Source organism: Geotrypetes seraphini, chromosome 9 (genome assembly GCF_902459505.1).
Source record: "Geotrypetes seraphini chromosome 9, aGeoSer1.1, whole genome shotgun sequence".
In the NCBI taxonomy this organism is placed as follows: Eukaryota; Metazoa; Chordata; class Amphibia; order Gymnophiona; family Dermophiidae; genus Geotrypetes; species Geotrypetes seraphini.
This window is the reverse complement of record NC_047092.1, coordinates 76,968,425-76,986,791: the sequence shown is the minus strand read 5'-3', so window position 1 is coordinate 76,986,791 and position 18,367 is coordinate 76,968,425. Positions and strand designations below refer to the sequence as shown.

Here is an 18,367-nt window from a genome sequence, read left to right as displayed (position 1 = left end):
TACTTACCTTTCTTGTTGACTTTACTATCTTATTGTAGTTCTCCCCACTTCCCCTATGTATAAGTCTGTAATGTATGTGTGTTTGTTGTAGTTAGTAACTGAGACCCTTTTTTAATTGTAAATCGCTTTGAATGTAAGATATTGCAATACATTAAAATTATAATAAAACGTGAAATTTAATATTCAAAGCCATTTTTCCAGATAATGGCCACTGTTATCTAAATGAATTACTTTGTTAAATCTATCTGCAGATATCAGTAGGATTATTCATAGAGTGCTGCTGAATATCTTACATAGGGCTAGATTCACTAAGCAAACCGATCGTGTACCAATCGGTTTACGACCCCGACCCGATTCACTAACCTTCTGGCTGCACCCGATCTGATCCATGCATGCAAATTAGGGAAATGGCATGCAAATCTAGCAAGGCAGCGATTCACCAACATTTTTTAGGCACACCGACTGGGCTTGGTTGATCAGAAACCAAGCGACTGGTGAGGACTAGTTGCTCATGTCTCTGCCGACTCTCCTGCTCCATGCTGCCCTGAAATCCAAACTGATATGAAAGGAACAATACAGCTTTTGCAAAGCTGACAGTTGAATGTGCTGTAAATGGGGGGAAAAAACAAACCCTCTTCCTCGTGTTTCCCCCTGCTCTCTGCCCTATTCTCTACAACCACGACTCTGCTCTCTACCGTCTCTGCCGCCTGAGTGCTAAACCAGCAGTGGCACAAAAATGATTTTCAAATCCTTTTTTCCACTCTGGCCACTGAAAACTTTGCTTCCTCTTTCCCCGACTCTCCTGCCCTTCCCCGCAGTGCAAACCCGTGGTTTTAAAGCAGTGCTGCACTGTGAGGAAGGGCGGCAGAGAGCAGGAGAGTCAGGGCAAGAGGAGGCAAGGTCTTCTGCGGCCAGGCAGCTGCTACAGCTTCAAACACAAACGAAGAATTGTAAAAGAGACACACCTGAGGGTTACTGACAATCTTTTACAGATTAGGCTGTTAGGAGAAAAAAAAAACAAAAAACGACAGCGATCCGTGCAGGCAGATGGGGGCGTTCCTCTGACCACCCCCATCTGCATATTTGCCTTTACTGAATTCGTCGGACCTGCCCAGATCGGGCCCAATCGGGCAGGTTAGTGAATCTGGCCCATACTGCTTTAGCAGTATCTAGGTACAGAGCTTGGGCAGAGTTAAGAGTTATCTGGTTCATGAGATATTCAGTCTTCTAACTGGATAATGATTCAGATAAAGATAGGATAGCTTTCTCTGACTGTCTGGTTTGCTATACTGATAGGATGTAATTCTCAAAAGGTTGCCTAAAATTGGATGCCAGGATGGAGCGCACTAAGCATGGATTCTACCTCGTATAGCATCAATTACACGCTGTACCAACCAGTATTTAAAAATAAATTCTGATTGCGCAGCTGAATATTGTTCCAGATATTTATAATCACATCCTTTATATTTTTTCTAGGGTGGCCTTCATTTTATGATGTGATCAGTCCTGATGTGATTACTTTCACTGATGACTTTTCCTATGGGATGCATAGGGTTGAAACAAGTTGCTTTCAGGTTAGTTTTTAGCATGCAGAAGTTGTCAATATGTTCTCAGGTATATGGCTGTTATGTTGCTTTCACTGACTTTTAAAAAGCTGCAGTAGAGGTTTCTACCATGGGCCGGCAAAGTAGATGAGCATCAGAGCATTTATTGCCTGTGGTAGAAAGTTTCTAGAAACCTCTACCGCAGCTTTGTAAAAGGAGTCCTTAATAAATGAATAAAATTTTAAAACCCAGAGGTAAAATTTGTAACTTATACAGATAGAGTGGATACATTTGTTGTGTGTCCACAAGAATCACATAGTTTACACCAGGGATCTCAAAGTCCCTCCTTGAGGGCCGCAATCCAGTCGGGTTTTCAGGATTTCCCCAATGAATATGCATTGAAAGCAGTGCATGCACATAGATCTCATGCATATTCATTGGGGAAATCCTGAAAACCCGACTGGATTGCGGCCCTCAAGGAGGGACTTTGAGACCCCTGGTTTATACAGACATTTAAAAAATATATTTGTGCCATATGTACACTGATAAACCTTCACATATAATCTTTATCAAATAAATCACAAAATAAGCCTTCATAGTGATTCCTTCAAATTAGGTACTAACATGAGCTATTTTTAACATCCATGACAAATATAGCAACCTATTGTGGGCTTGAAAGAATTAATTCAAAGAAAAAAATAATATAGGTGCATGGGGTTTTAGTGTGGTCATGTATGTTAGCTTGTGGTTAATTTATTGCAATGTTTATAAATGCCAGAGCATGCTGACCCTGTTATGTGCTATTGAGCACTGTATGAAGGTATGGGAGATACCACTTTGTGGGTAGTCGCCCTTCATTTCACCTTCCTGTTGCTAAAACATGGCTTCCTGTTTAAGGCCAACCCCTTCTAAACCATCCTTCCCCAACATGCCATTTCCCTTCCCTTAACTTTATCCTATGCTGGCCAGAAGCAGAAAATGCTTACCTCTTGCTGACTTGAATTTTTCTTGTCAATATTCAATTGATGGCAGCCAGCATTTCTTTAAGTGCTGACCGCTGCCAGCTAAATTAGACTCTGGTATTTAGTGTTAGGCCATATCTAGGCACTGGGTCATTAGTGGTGCCTGGAAGTTTTGCAGATAATGCCACTATTCAATGCTGTATCAGGTAGTTTACTAGGCATAGTTAGGACTGTTTTTTCTGCAATCCAGCTTACCAAATTTTCTATGTAGGCATAGGCACTGAATTTCACTTGGTCCCCAATAAAAGGGTAAAGGGGATGGGACTTGATATACCACTTTTTCTGTGTGGTTTACACAATCAAAATGGTTTACATGGGGCAATGAAGTGTTAAGTGATTTGCCCAGTCATGAGGAGCTGCAGTGGGAATCAAGCTCACAACCTCAGGGTGCTGAGGCAGCTGCTTTATACACTAGGCCAGTGGCGTACCAAGGGGGGGGGGGGCGGTCCACCCCAGGTGCATGCCCCAAGGGGGTGCACAGCCGGCCACCATCCCTATTCTGCCGCTGCTACTTTCCTTAACCAGCAACAGCGGCAGTAACAAAAGTGTCGGCGGGTGCTCACTCCGGCGGATCTACAGCTTCTGGCTGGCTCCCCTGCTCAAAAGCCGTGAGTGTTGGCTCCTCGCGCGACACATGGCTACGTCAAAAGCGCTCCCTCTGATGTTACGACGTCAGAGAAAAGGCTTCTGACACAGCTGTGGGTCACGTGAGGTGTAGACGCCCGCGGCTTTGAGCAGGTGACCCAGCCAAAAATGCTGGGACAATTCCCTTCTATTCCTAGATCACACCGATTCCTCTCCCTCCCCCCCGACCTCCAGTTCTGTACTTTGCACGTCCTCTTGTGCCTTTCGCAATCTGGAATGTCACTTCGGCTAGGACAGTCTCGAGTGATTGAGCCACTCTGGGCAAACATTTGCTGTAAATCACAAATGTCCCTATCTTGGAGGATCGTGTGCTGGCAGATTTATTAACTAGATAGGATCAGAGTCAGGGGCAGGGCAATGGTTTCTTCTTACACTAGTTCTGGCACACACCACTCTCTACAGCAGTTGTAAATGGATTCAGATCAGACGGTAGAGATATCAGCTGTGGTGTTCTGGTCTCTTGTTATATTTAGCTGGAGTCCATGATGATTTGGACCCGCTTATACAATCTAAACATTTCCTGAGCTTTCTTCCCTTTCCTCACTGCAGCAGGAGTGGAAGGTACCATTGGTCTGGAGAAATTTTAAACAGTCACAGTGGTCAAGATTATAAACCTTATTTCCCCAGTTTTCTGCTAAGGTACAAATCCCTTATTCAAAGTTAGCAAGGAGTTTGCCTTGATGTTTAATTGGTCCTACAAACTGAATCTGAATACATTTCACAGGTCCAGGAGGAGAAAGTGCAACCTCCTTAAGGGAAAAAAATCTACCCTGATTATACCAGATTGTCTGAAATGAGGAAGAAAAAAGTGAGTGGAAGAGAAAAGAGAAAGTAATAGTGGGGAAGACAGAAAGCTAGATTGGAACAGAAACAGTACTTTTGTTATTCCTCTTATACAGTGGCGTACCAAGGGAAGGCAGTCCACCCCGGGTGCACGCCTTAGGGGGGCGCACAGCCGGCCAGGTCTGGGTCATCCTACTGTGCAACAGTACCTGCACTTCCGCGTGGCTGCCGGTGGATCCCCTCTGACTTACTTGCTCTGAAGCAGAGTCAGCAGCCGTGCGGAGGTGCAGGAAGGTCCCGTGATGACTCATCTGCTGGCTCTGCTCCAAAAGAAGTGAGTTACGTCGGAGGGGGTGGACCCAGCAGACGCAGTCATCGCGGGACTTTGCCACAACTCCCTGCGTCTGCCAGATCCACCCCCTCCGACTTAACTTACTACTTCCGGAGCAGAGCCAGCGATGAGTCATCGCGGGACCTTCCAGCACGTGGCTGCCGACTCCACTCCAGAGCAAGTACGTCAGAATGGGGTGGACCGGCAGCCGTCAGCTATAGTCATCACGGGAAAGGAGCAGGACTGCTGGAATGGAAGAGTGGTGGAGGGAAAGAAAGGGGGCAGATGCTGATTGAAGAGGGGTGGATGGAGAGAGAAAGGGCAGACATGGTAGTGGGGAGGGTAGAGGGGGAGCCTATGCTGGATGGAAGTGCAGATGGGAGAGATAAGAGAGCAAATGCAAAAAGGAAATGGGAGGAGAGAAAGAGGGGAGCACACGCTGGATGGAAGTGGAGAGAGAGGAGAAGGTACTAAATGGAAGGGGTAGAGAAAGAGGGCACATGATGGAAGGAGGGGATAAATAAAAGGAGGGCACATGATGGGGGGAAAAAGATTGAGTTAGGGAAATACTGGAGGGGGTGAGGGAAATAGGTGACGAACTGTAGGTAGACAGTAAAAAAGGAAATTGATGAGAGGGTAGTAAGAACGTAATCTAGACGGATGCAAAAAATAAATTGAAAAGGAAAATGAGGGAAAAAAGGGAAAGGGATATCAGAGGAGAGGTGTGGGAGAGGGAAGAAGAGGAGAGAGATGCCAGACCAATGGGGGTTAAAGGAGAGATGGAAGGGGGAGGCATACAATTTCTGGACGAGGCATAGATGGAGAGAAGATGCCATATAGGGGCAGAGAGATGGCAGATAGTGGATGGAAGGAAGAGAGTAACAAGAAGATGAGGAAAGCAGAAACCAGAGAAGACAAAAGGTAGAAAAAAATTTTCTATTTATTTATTGCTTTAGGAGACATGTGTCACTGTTTCTGTGGTGTTGCATTGTATGCAGAATCCAGCTTCTTGCTGGTTCAATTTAACCTTTGTCTATGTATTTCTATTTTATCCCCCCTTTTACAAAACTGTGGAGCGTTTTTTAGCACCAGCTGTGGTGGTAGCAGCTCTGATGCTCAGAATTCTATGAGTGTCAGAGCTGTTACCACCGTTGCTAAAATCCACACTACAGTTATGTAAAAGAGGGAGGGGTTAGTTTGTGATTACATATTTCATACTAGGCGAAGGTGTTTTCTGTGTTCTGTGTGTTCGAAAGACATGGTTTTTTTTTTGTTAGGATTGACTGCAGGATTGATCTGTACTAGCCTGGCTTGTTTAGTTTTACAGTGGGTATATTGATGTTGAACTGCTCACTGCAATATGCAAGATGCTGCCTTTTCCTAGGTACTCATGTGTGACATGTGGATTGTTACTAAGAATCATGTTTTTCATACAGATGGGGGGGGGGTGTCAAAAAATGATGGGCCCCGGGTGTCACATATACTAGGTACGCCACTGCACTAGGCCACTTCTCCATCCCAAATTTATCCCCATACCTCCCCTGGCACCAACTGGGTAGTGCTGCAGTAGTCAGATCTAATACATAGTAGCAGTGTCAGGTGTAAGCGCTGCTGAATATCAGCTCCTGGCTCACTCAGTGTGGTTTAAGGGGGCAAAAAACTCCTACTGTCAGCTTAAACCATGCTGAATATTGACCAACTTCTTTATAAGGCAGGCATTCAAAAACTCCTTGTCCTGCATCCAAGATTCAAGGTTAGATACCTTATAAAGGAGAGCACCAGGTTAGCAGGAGGTAAGAGACTTTTCTAGTGCAACAGGAATATCGCTGTCATCAGTGACACTGGGGAATTCCCTCTGCCGTGTCACTGATGATGTCATCAGTAACGTGGCACACAGAAGGCCCCAGCGAGAAAGCCGTGAAACAGCTTGTTTAGAGTGCTGCTGGCCAGACGCTGCTCTGCTGGAAGGTATTTATGGTCGCGGTTGGTGGGGTTCAGTTGGGAGGGAAGGATGGAGGGTCAGCAGGGGTGTGGTGGGGCGGGGGAAGTGCGGCTGCTGACAACTAGGGCTTATTTTTTAGGGTAGGGCTTATATTAAGACTTACCCCGAAAATCATGCTAGGGCTTATTTATGGGGTAGGTCTTATTTTCGGGGAAACATGGTAATACTAGTACAATTTGAAGGTGTAATTACTGTTTCCTATTAACCTGTTCCACTACATTCATGATTTTATTTCATCTGATATTCAGACTGCGTGCAGTCCATGGTGAAACTGGAAATTTAATGCTGGCAACCAGCATTAAATTTCTGGTTTAGAATTGACCAGACAAGATATAACCAGCTAAGCAGGTATTTAGCGACTGGCCGGTTAAGTCCTAGCGGCCAAAGATAGACCTGCTTTTTAGGCAGGTCTATCTAGCCTCTGAACTTATCTGGCGAGCCACTGAATATGGGTGGTGAATGGCTATGTCGCACAACATAGCCAGTCATTGGGCTATCCATGGAACTGATTATTCAGCGGAATATAGCCACTGATCTCCTACCGAATATTGGTGGATTGCTGGCTTAATAACACTGAATATCGGACCCACTATCTTCTGTCATATCTCACTCAGTTGTCTCCAGGCTAATCAGTTCAGCCTTTCTTCATAAGGGAGTCATTCCTTCATCCTTTTCATCATCTATATAATAAAACCGTAGGCGGCGCATGCGCATTCTTATCGGTGTGCTTCCATGATCAGTATGTCCGTGGCCGCCAAGAGTGCAGCATGCCCCGCGCTTACTACGGCCCCACGCGCAGCTGAGTTCGGCATGGTGGTTTCCACAAATAGGGGAAGCCGAAAAGCTCACTCCCGCCGCTCCTGTTCACAGCGGCCTGCACGTCAACGACTCCCCCCCCCATCCTCCCGCAACAGCCGCTACCGCTCATGTTCAAAGCGGCCTGCTGAGGTTCGCGACTGGCTGTAGCGAACCTCTCAGGCCGCTCTCCACATGGTAGCACTGAGGTGGACAGCGGCCTGCGAGGTTCGCTACAGCCGGCTGCGAACCTCAGCAGGCCGCTTTAAATAGGAGTGGCAGCGGTGGCAGAAACCATGGATGCACAGGCACAACTAAGCGCCAGCTCCTCCCGAACTCGCCCGAACTCACACACACACATAATTGTCAGCTCATTTGAAGAGCCCGAACTCACAGCCCACACCTAAATATGCAGACCGGGATCGTGGGAGGATGCGCCCTGGCAAGTGGTGCACAGGGACTTGAGAGGGAGGGAAATTGGCTGGGGAGAAATACAGGCAGACAGCTTTGTGATGTTCCCAGAACAAATGTGCAGCTCAACCTAACCTGAATGGAAGTAAAGAGGTATGTACGTTCTTCTTTGCTTCCACAGTTGACAAAACAAATTTCAGACACTCACAGAAGGACAGGAACACTGGACAAGGACAGAGAGACACACAGACACTCACAGAAGGACAGGGGGCTAAAGAGACAGATTAAAAAAAAACCCAAAACAAACACCACAGAGGACAAGGACAGAGAGACACACAGACACTCACAGAAGGACAGGTGGCTAAAGAGACAGATTTAAAAAAACCCCAAAACAAACACCACAGAGGACAAGGACAGAGAGACACACAGACACTCACAGAAGGACAGGGGGCTAAAGAGACAGATTGAAAGAAAAAAAAAGAAAAAAATACAGTGGACAAGGAGAGAGAGAGACAAAGACACTCAGAATTTCTGGACAGGGATCTAAAGAGACATTGAAAAAAAACCCACAATAAACACTGGACAAGGAGAGAGAGAGACACACACAGACACTCAGACTTATACAGATTTGCAGAAAAAATGGACAAAAAAACAATTTATTAAGCACAAAGTATGCAACAAATAGGAAAAATATAAAAACTTTAAATAAATCAACCATACGATGGATATTAAAGCTCTCACATTAAGTTTTCAGTAATTTTCACATATATTCTAGCACCCGTTAATCTAACGGGCTTAAACACTAGTTGTACATATTTTAGTTTCTTTATCTTTTTTTATGTAGGGCAACCAGAACTTCATACAATACTTAGTTTTTGCACCACGGATCTATACCCTAAATTACCCTAAATCAACCTTTTCAAATTTTTAGAACAATATTAAGCAATATTATACATGTGTATGCAACTAAATGTGAGATCATTTGAAACTCAGTAACCACAAAATCAAGCTTTGGTTGGGTTATGACACCATAAGGTTTATATAGGTCATTGTGACTCAATTTATGCATATTAATATGTGCTTAGTAAATCTACTAGCAATATAGAGAGTAAGGTTCAGCAAGCAAATCATGAGTATGGTTATCCAGATATTTAGCGAGACTTAATCCAGTTAAGTCTGCTATTGAATTTGTCCAATGAGAGTTATCTGGATAATGTCAGGCAAGCATCGTCCCATGTTTTTTGGATAAATGTTTGCTGTTTCTTGGGAATGCCTCCAACCCCTCTTTAACTATCTAAATTTTGTGCAGCAATTGAGTTGGCCAGAAGAGTTAGCCAGAAGAGTTAGCCAATAGAGTGAAGGGAAATCTCTAATGTTATGTTTTGTCTTGTAACTTCAAAATAATAATAAGCTTGAATTGAGAATTCATTTGAAATAAATATAAATCCCATTACTGATATATTCAATTTTTTGGCATTAACAATTTTGTCTTGTTCCAGTGTGGTGCTCACCTTGGACATATCTTTGATGATGGGCCTCATCCAACTGGTAAAAGATACTGCATAAATTCTGCTTCGTTGTCTTTTGTGGCCAAGGAAATGGACTGTATGCAAGAAGAGAGCAGTCCAGCATCATCAGAGAAAACTGAGCTTTAGAGTAAAATACATTGAAAATGTGGTGTTACAGCATACAACTTATACTAAAAATATTTTCTGACAGCTATATTATTAACCCTTGTTAAACGGATGTATCCGGTATCATTCATTGTTTGCCTTATACAAAACTTTATTTTATGTGTACACACACACACACACAGAGATATATTATGCACATATAGGGACTTATAATCGAACCAGAAATACATCTAAAAACCTGCCCAAATCAGCACTTGGGCAATCAAAAAGGCAGATTGTCCAAGTGCCGATAATTGAAACGGGGTTTTAGAAGTATCCAGAGACTTTTTAGGCCTCTGAATCCCGCTGTGCACCCAGAGTAGAAAGGTATTTTTTGGAGGAGTGGTTAGGACAGGATGTGGGCCATCCTAGACTTAGTCGTACTTAAGGGATAATTGAAAGTTTGACGAGACTGCTTAGACAGAACTTATACGTTGTGACTTAGGCAATCTAAAAACAGGTCTAAGTGCCCAAAAGTTATCCAAAGTGACAAGATAACCACTGCTGACAAGATAACCACTGCTGACACAAAGTACAGACCCTCACACATTACCCCAGTGATTACTAACCCCCCTCAGCCATAAAAATCGGAATAAAAATGTATTTACCTGCCTCCAGAACATCAGCACCTGGCATAGGAAAGCCTAGTAGAGCTGCACAGAGGTGGCTTAAGTAGTCTGGGGTGGGCTAGTGAACCATACAAAGGAGGACCCAAGGTCATAAGCCACTCTAACCACTGCATTCATGGTGGAAAATGTGAGTCTACAACCCCCCCCCCCCCAAACCCTACTGTTCTGACATATAGGTGGCACCTGCAGCCTTAAGGGCTATTGGGGTTGTAGACAGGTGGGTATAGTACAGGGGTCTCAAAGTCCCTCCTTGAGGGCCGCAATCCAGTCGGGTTTTCAGGATTTCCCCAATGAATATGCATGAGATCTATGTGCATGCACTGCTTTCAATGCATATTCATTGGGGAAATCCTGAAAACCCGACTGGGTTGCAGCCCTCAAGGAGGGACTTTGAGATCCCTGGTATAGTAGATTTTGGAGGTGTTTTGGGGAGCTCACTATGACCTGCAAAGGAGTTGTGGTGAGATGTTTGTGGCACCATTTTTGTGAAGTTCACAACATTACATTACATTACATTAGTGATTTATATTCCGCTTGTGCCTTGCAGTGGTCTGTAAGGTGCCGCACTACTCTGTTGCCATGTCTGGGTGGCCAGTCCATCAATTTGCTGGCCCCTCACGTCCAAAAAGTCTTGTTCTAGGCGTTTGGGACTTGGACAATTTTTGGGACAAGAATGTAGTATAAAGATAGACGTACTAGTGGTCTGGACAATGAAACGACTGAACGTAGAAGGAGATGATTTTTGAAAAAAAATTTTTGTATATATTTTTCGAGAATGGACTTTGGATGCTGCCAGCTTTGGGTGATTAGCACCCTAGGCCCAAAATTGACTTAGATATTTGTTTTGATTATGCCCCTCATACTGTTCTACCACTATCTTTAAAAAGGAATACGTCATTTTGAAATTTATTTATTCACTTTGTTGAAAATAAGTCAATTTAAGTACTGTATTTTTCAGACCATAAGACGCACCCACCTGTAGAGGAGATAAAACCAAGAAAAAAAAATTTGGTTCAGAATTTTTTTCTTCTTGGTTTTTCTTCCTCTACACATAGGTGCATCTGGTGGTCTGGTGCTGGGAAGCCCAAAGCCCGAAACAGCCCAAACCCCAAAGCCGCCTGCAGCTCGAAGCCCCCCGTACCTTTTTTTAAGTAGCGGTGGTCCAGCACAGTCTCCTGCTGGACGGCACCTTTCTCTGCAGAACGACGCACAATGCAGGAGCGTGACCTTTGCGCTTCCTGCCTAGTCCCATGCTGCTCTATGATTGGCTGCAGTAATAACTGACTGCAGCCAATCACAGAGCGATACAGGACCAGGCAGTAAGTGCAAAGGTCACGCTCCTGCATTGTGCATCACTCTGCAGTGAAAGGCAGCCGTCCAGCAGGAGACCGCGCTGGACCACCTCCACTTAAAAAAGATACGGGGGGGGGGGGGGGGCACGCGGTATATTTGGTCCATAAGATGCACCCCCTTTTCGGGGGTGGAAAAAGTGCATCTTATGGTCTAAAAAATACAGTAATTGCATCATTGAAACTAATCTTCCCCCCCATTTTTTTTTATAAAGCTGTGCTAGAGGCTGCTGCTGTGGTAGCTGGCTTTGTAAAAGGGGGATAGGTAAATGTGAAAATCTTGGAAGTCATTATTCAGTGCTATGTCCACTGTTAATCTATGCAACCCAGCTGTAATTGATATCTGTGTCCTTTCAAATGCTAATATTATTTTCCTCCCTATTGTGCCTTGGGTAAAGAGTAGTACTCTGAATTTATAACTAAGGGCCCCTTTTACAAAGCCACAGTTTTGAATCCCAGTTATGCAACACAGCTCATAGGAACTGAGTGGGGTGCGTCACATTTGCCGCATAGGAATCACTACCGTAGCTTTGTAAAAGGAGCCCTTAATTTCTCTGTTCTCTTTAGTAAGTTTAATATTTTCTTCTATTCTAACTTAGGACTCCTAAAGTGTGCTCCCATATAAAGTCCTCCTCTCTGTTGAATTATTTTTATATTGCACGTTGCTTAAAGAAGCAATTTTATAGGTGGTATTTCAAAGATGAATTATGAACTAATGTTATATAAATGTATATCCCCAATATTCAACAGGTTGAACCTGCGGACAGCTACAGGCTGATTGGACATAGAGTTAGAGGAATAGCTTAGTGGTTAGAGCACAGAGCTGACAACCAGTGACGCTCAGTTCAATTCCTACTGCTGCTCCTTGTGATCGTGGGCAAATTACACTTCACCCTCCCGATTTGCGCTTTTAAGACGCGATTTCGGTTATTCGCAGGTTTTTTTAAACCCAGAACCACCTCCCGCGCCTCTATACAGCTTACCTGGTAGTCTAGCGGTGAAGCAGGGCAGCAGCGCTCTTCCTACACTCCTGCCCCGTGCAGAGTCATCTACAAAAATGACTGCTGTAAGTTCCTGTGGTCTCACGAGACTACAGCGGGAACTCATGGGAGCCATTTTTGTGGACGGCTCTCCACATGGTAGGAGTGTAGGAAGAGCGCTGCTGCCCTGTTTCACTGCTAGACCACCAGGTAAGCTGTATAGAGGTCTGGGAGGTGGGGGTAAGTCAGTCAGCCCTAAAAGTTATTCGTGTTTTTTTTAAATATTTGTGGGCTGGCTCTGCCCCTAACCCCTGCGAATATTGAGGGGGAAGTGTACTTAAATCTCCATTGCCTCAGGTACAGATTTAAATTGTAACTCTCTAGGGAAGTGAAATAACCTGGTATACCTGAACATATCTCGCATTGAACTACTACTAAAAATGGTGTGAGGTAAATCCAAATCAATATTTCATACTGAGCCTAGTCCAAGCTCCAGCATTAAGGGTTCCTTTTATCAAGCAGCAGTAGAACCTTTTACCACGGGCTGGCGAGGTAAATGCTCCAATACTCATAGGAATTGAATGAGCGTCGGAGCAATTACCTCACTGGCCCATGGTAAAAGGCTCTACCGCTGCTTGATAAAAGTAGCTCTAAATATATGGATACCAGCCAATATTCAGATCAGTAGATAAATTTAGGACAGCCGTTTTGTCTCCTGACTTTATTCAGGCTTTACCAGGTTAGCAGACTACAAATCTCCACTAAGGGCCCGATTCTAAAAACTGCACCCTAAGTTAGGTGCTGGTGGGCACCCTACCACCGCCTATCTTAATTGGTTTTAATTGGTTTAATCAGCACACTAATTGGCTGTGCCAATTAAAAAACAATTAAAATGCCATTAAAAAATGGAAAAGAGTGCTATTATCGTGCCTACAGTAGCACCTTACAATGCCTAATGCTACTTTAGGTGTGGTTAATGACAGAAGTGGCATTAGGCGTCGTGAGGCAGCTCTGTGGATGCAATTCTCATGAAAGGTTGGCACCAAAAATGTAGTCCTTGAAAACTATGGCCTACCTATCTGGTGTCTACCTTTCATGTTTCTGGGATACTGTAAATAGCACCGTTGCATGATTGACACGTGATTGGCGGTCATTTTTAAGGTGGCTGCCAATAATGGCGCCATATATAGAATCCAGGCCCAACTGGATAAGAAACATAGAAACATGATGGCAGATAAAGGCCAAATGGCCCATCCAGTCCTTGCTGTGCCCTGATTCTGCCCCGGTACTAACCAGATAGTGCCACGGAGGCCACAGCTGATATTCAGTGGCATTGTCTGCTTAGCTGCTGCTGAATATTAGCAATAGAGCTGGCCAAGGTTATTTAACCAGACAGGAACCCCTCCTACTTGGTGAAATCCGCATGAATATCTAGCCTACAATTTATATTTTTCAAGTTATTCATATTTTCATGGCAGTATCTGTATAAGTTCCAGCACGCAAAATCCTTTTAAACAGATAGATAGTAAAAGTTAGATCTGCTATTTATGCATTGCTATTTGGATGTGAAAGTTGTACATTCAGAATCCGAATTTTGCTGTTGAATGTATAACTTTTTTGCCTACCCTTGATCCTGATTAAACCACTCCACTTTTCTGGATATATGTTTATATATCTTTGGCTGTTTTGCAAAATAATCTAAATAACTCTGATTGGTTTATATTTAGATATAGCCAGATATAAGCCAACCAGAGATGACTCCGATTGCATGAGTTCACTGTTCAGCTATTTGTATGTTTATGTTGCATTCATACCTTATAACCATTTGTGTGATGGCTGCACTAGATTATGTTTAACTATATTTATATTTTTTGCCTCTGTCATTTTAGCAACTTTTTTTTCTTATGTATTGCATGTACTGGTATTTTTGAAAACTTTGTTATATTTTTACATATCATTTCATATCTGCTAAGGTATTGAATACATAAAATTAGTTTATTCTGATGGAAAAGAAAATGATGAACAATGAGAGAATCCGAGAAAGTCAAAAATAAAAGAAATGATAAGAGGTCATCTGTAACTTCTCAAAACAAACTGTTAATGGGTTTCCTTATTACTCAATAACCTCTTATCTAACTATTATATTCATTATATTCATCTGAATAAGAAAGACCATGAATTGATATTTTTTTCAAGTTTGTCATTCTGTAAACTGTTCCTGGATATGAAGCTTTGTATTTGATTTCAGTATAATATGATTTGCTCATAATAAAGCAATCAAAAGTCATTTGTTATTGTGTTTATCTAAATTCTGCATATCTAACAAATCATAAAAGGGCTCACTTTCAAAACAGAAAAACATCCAAAAAACAGCATATAGTAGAAGATGGATGCTATTTTCAAAACTCATTTTTAAGATGTTTTTCTCCACAGTATATCTAGATCTCAAAGGAGCATGGTGGGGGCATGTTTTGGACATTTTTCTACAATAATGGAATATTGTAAACACATCTAGAGCCCAAACTAGGATGTTTTAGGCTAGACCTCTTTCAATATCAACTAAGTAGCAAAAAGGTGTCCAAACTGACCAGATGACTATTGGAGGGATAAAGACATGATACCCACTTAATTCCCCATTTGTCACTGACCCCCTCCTACTTCCCAAAGAGATGAAAGTAAAAGTACACACCAAGCTCTATGACAGCTGCACATATCATGGGCATTCCCCTTAGAGCAGCAAGCAGGTCCCTGGAGTACTACTACTAATCATTTCTATAGCACTGCTAGATGTACGCAGCACTTTACATTAAAACATTCAAGAGACAGTCCCTTCTCAGTAGAGCTAACAATCTAGTCAACAAACAGGCTAAGTAGGAGGTTAGGGAGTTTCTCAGGCAGGCACAGGTGCTTTACAAGTGAGTGAGGTTAGGAGTTAAAAGCAACCTCAAAGAAGTGGGCTTTTAGATTAGATTTGAATACTGCCAGAGATGGAGCTTGACATAATGACTCAGGCAGTTCCAATCATGTGGTGCAGCAAGAGAGAAGGAATACAGTCTGGAGTTGGCAGTAGAGGAGAAAAGTACAGATAAGGATTTGTGTGATGAACAAAGTTCAAGTGGAGGAGTTTATAGAGAGGAGCTGCAGAGTGAAATACACTTGTAAGTCAATAAGGGGAGTTTGAACTGTATGTGGAAATAGGGAGCCAATGAAGTGACTTGAGGAGGAGTGATGTGGGCATAGTGACTCTGGTGGGAATGTAAAGTCTTGTAGCAGAATTTTGAACAGATTGCAGGGGAGAGAGAGACTTACATGGGAGATCTGTGAGAAGTAAGTTGCAGTAGGCGAGGTGATAAGAGTGTGGATAAGGGTTTTGGTTGTATTCACAAAGAGGAAGGGTTGAATTTTGGTGATATTATAGATAGAGAAATACCAGGTTTTGGTGGTCTGTTGGATATGTGCAGAGAGAGGAGTCAAAGATGACCCAGAGGTAGTGAGCAGACGAGACAGGAAGAATGAGTGAATTATCTACTGAGATAGAGAGGGGGGGAGGAGTAGCCTTGTGGGCAGTCCAATGAACTGTAAAGAAGGTTACCCAGGCCCATATTCCACTCTAACCAGTTCATTTTTGATAGAAAGTGTGAGTACCCCCAAATCACAAAATTACCTACTATGTAGCATGAAATTATTTTATAATTATGCTTGGAGTCAAAATATGTAGCATGATATAGTTAATGTTGCTAGAGTTTTGAATTTGAATTATTGCCTGATCTAAGAGATTATTAATTCTGAGGGACTTAAAGTAAAAATGATATGGTTTTATAATTCTGCTTGGAGTTAAACTATGTTAATTTGATGGATTTAAAAATGAGTTTCTCATGTGGTCTTTGAGCCAACACAGCCATCTGTTCAGAAAAGTGTTAAGTGCACCCATTCAGTAGAGTACAAAAGAAAGGACTGAGCCATTCACCTTCAGAAAGTGTTAAGTACACCTATTCAGATAAGACAAAGACATGATCAGGGTGGATACCAGAGCTAAACAGAAACTTTTCATACCAAATTCATCTCTGGACTACTCCAGTCTGCAAGATCAATAGAAGCTCTTCACACCAATTCATCTCTGGACTAGAAGCTCTTCACACCATTTTAAACCACTCAAAGAAGATTCAGTCAGATGAACAGAGGAAAAGGCTGAACTGCTATGCATCATGGGTTCAGAGAATAGATTCTATTTTTAGAATAGGTCTCAGCCCTATAAATATGAGGGGAAATCCTTTCTAACAACACGCTCACGCTCTCTCTCTGGAACCAGCCCTGAATCAAGCTGCAACAATTCTTCTCCCTGCATCAAGCTGCAACATCACTCTTAAGCCTACCAGGTGGCCTCTTCTCCATTTTAAGGACTATTCACATCGTGAGTAACTTTTTGAATCCAGATAAATTGATCCTTCTGCTTTACCAACATTTGTCTTGTTTATTACTATTATCTTTACTTAATTATCCTAAGGCTCCACCTGCTTGATTTTAATGCTTTTAAGCAAATTTTCAGTTTGATTATAAATGTTCTGAGTCTTAGTTCTATTTATTATATATATATTATAATATTTATTATATATATTATAATATTTATTATAATATTATAATATTTATAATTATCATATATATTATAATATTTATTATATATATTATAATATTTATAATTATAATATATATTATAATATTTATTATATATATTATAATATTTATAATTATAATATATTATATTTATTATATATATATATTATAATATTTATAATTATAATATATATTATAATATTTATTATATATATATAATATTTATTATATATATATATAATATTTATTATATATATATATATATATATGTATATATATATATATATATGTGTGTGTGTGTGTGTGAATATTTATTCAAGAACTAAGACTCAGAACATTTATAATCAAACTGAAAATTTACTTAAAAGCATTAAAATCAAGCAGGTGGAGCCTTAGGATAATTAAGTAAAGATAATAGTAATAAACAAGACAAATGTTGGTAAAGCAGAAGGATCAATTTATCTGGATTCAAAAAGTTACTCACGATGTGAATAGTCCTTAAAATGGAGAAGAGGCCACCTGGTAGGCTTGAGAGTGATGTTGCAGCTTGATGCAGGGAGAAGAATTGTCTTAGTTCTTGAATAAATATTCACACACACACACATATATATGTGTGTGTGTGTGTGAATATTTATTCAAGAACTAAGACTCAGAACATTTATAATCAAACTGAAAATTTACTTAAAAGCATTAAAATCAAGCAGGTAGAGCCTTAGGATAATTAAGTAAAGATAATAGTAATATATATATATTTGTAATTACAGAGCTAAGTTTTAATCAAGCGAGCTAACTTTCTCCAAATTAATAGTTCTTTATAATATATGTTTCTCTAAGCCATAGAGGGATATATATTATTGGTGGAGTTCCATCCATTTAATAATAATTTTTATAAAAACTGAACCCATATATATAATACAATAGGTGACACACTTTCATAAAAGCTTATAATATTATACAATATATTTTTTTGCTGTTTCTGGAGGGCTTACCATAAAATATAAGAGAGTTATGATGTGACTTTTTATATACGGGGGAAGTGGTGCTGCAGCCTGCTTCAGCTCTTTTAAAGTGTAGCTGGATCAGAAGGGATTCTCTGCCTCAAGCTGCCATGCTGAGATTCTATGTCTTTGTTCCCCCTCCTCTAAAATCCTATTTCTTGACGTTTTTGGTCAGCCCTGAAGTTTTTTAAAACCATTTTTAGTGCTAAAACACTGCCACCATGGTCATTTTAGATTTCCCAGTTTTTTTTCCTGAGTTCTTCACTTCTTCAAAACACCTTGTCTTGCCTCAAAACTGATAGAGATGGAGTCCTCAGACCCTAATAATATCCCTATATCATGCCTCATTTGCCTACAGTGCACCCTAGTCTGCCCTGTTGCTCTGCTGGGATGTCTGTGTGGCCAGTCTAGTAAGACTGCTGGCCCTCAGACATCCCAATGGCTTGTTTATGTGCAGTTTTAGTTTGAGATGGCCGTTAAAGCAAGATGCACCGAGCACAAAAACTTTTAAAATAGGGCAATTTTTGAACCAAATAGACAGACATTTTTGTAGTTTAAAAATGGCCATGTATGACACTGGATTTTTGGGTGGTT

At 41.6% G+C, this 18,367-nt stretch overlaps 1 protein-coding gene across 4 annotated transcripts in view; it reads left to right on the top strand.

Moving 5' to 3' along the window:
• Nucleotides 1-9,359, top strand: part of MSRB3 (methionine sulfoxide reductase B3) — a 160,837-nt gene extending 151,478 nt beyond the window's left edge. For 3 of the 4 annotated variants that reach the window (XM_033959002.1, XM_033959003.1, XM_033959001.1), the window contains exons 6-7: nt 1,477-1,574; nt 9,033-9,359. In XM_033959002.1, coding sequence (XP_033814893.1) covers nt 1,477-1,574; nt 9,033-9,188 — 254 coding nt within the window. In that variant the 3' untranslated portion in view covers nt 9,189-9,359. The remainder of the gene's footprint in view (nt 1-1,476; nt 1,575-9,032) is intronic. The other variant, XR_004540667.1, reaches the window with a different exon arrangement.
• The last annotated feature ends 9,008 nt before the right edge of the window (nt 9,360-18,367 follow it).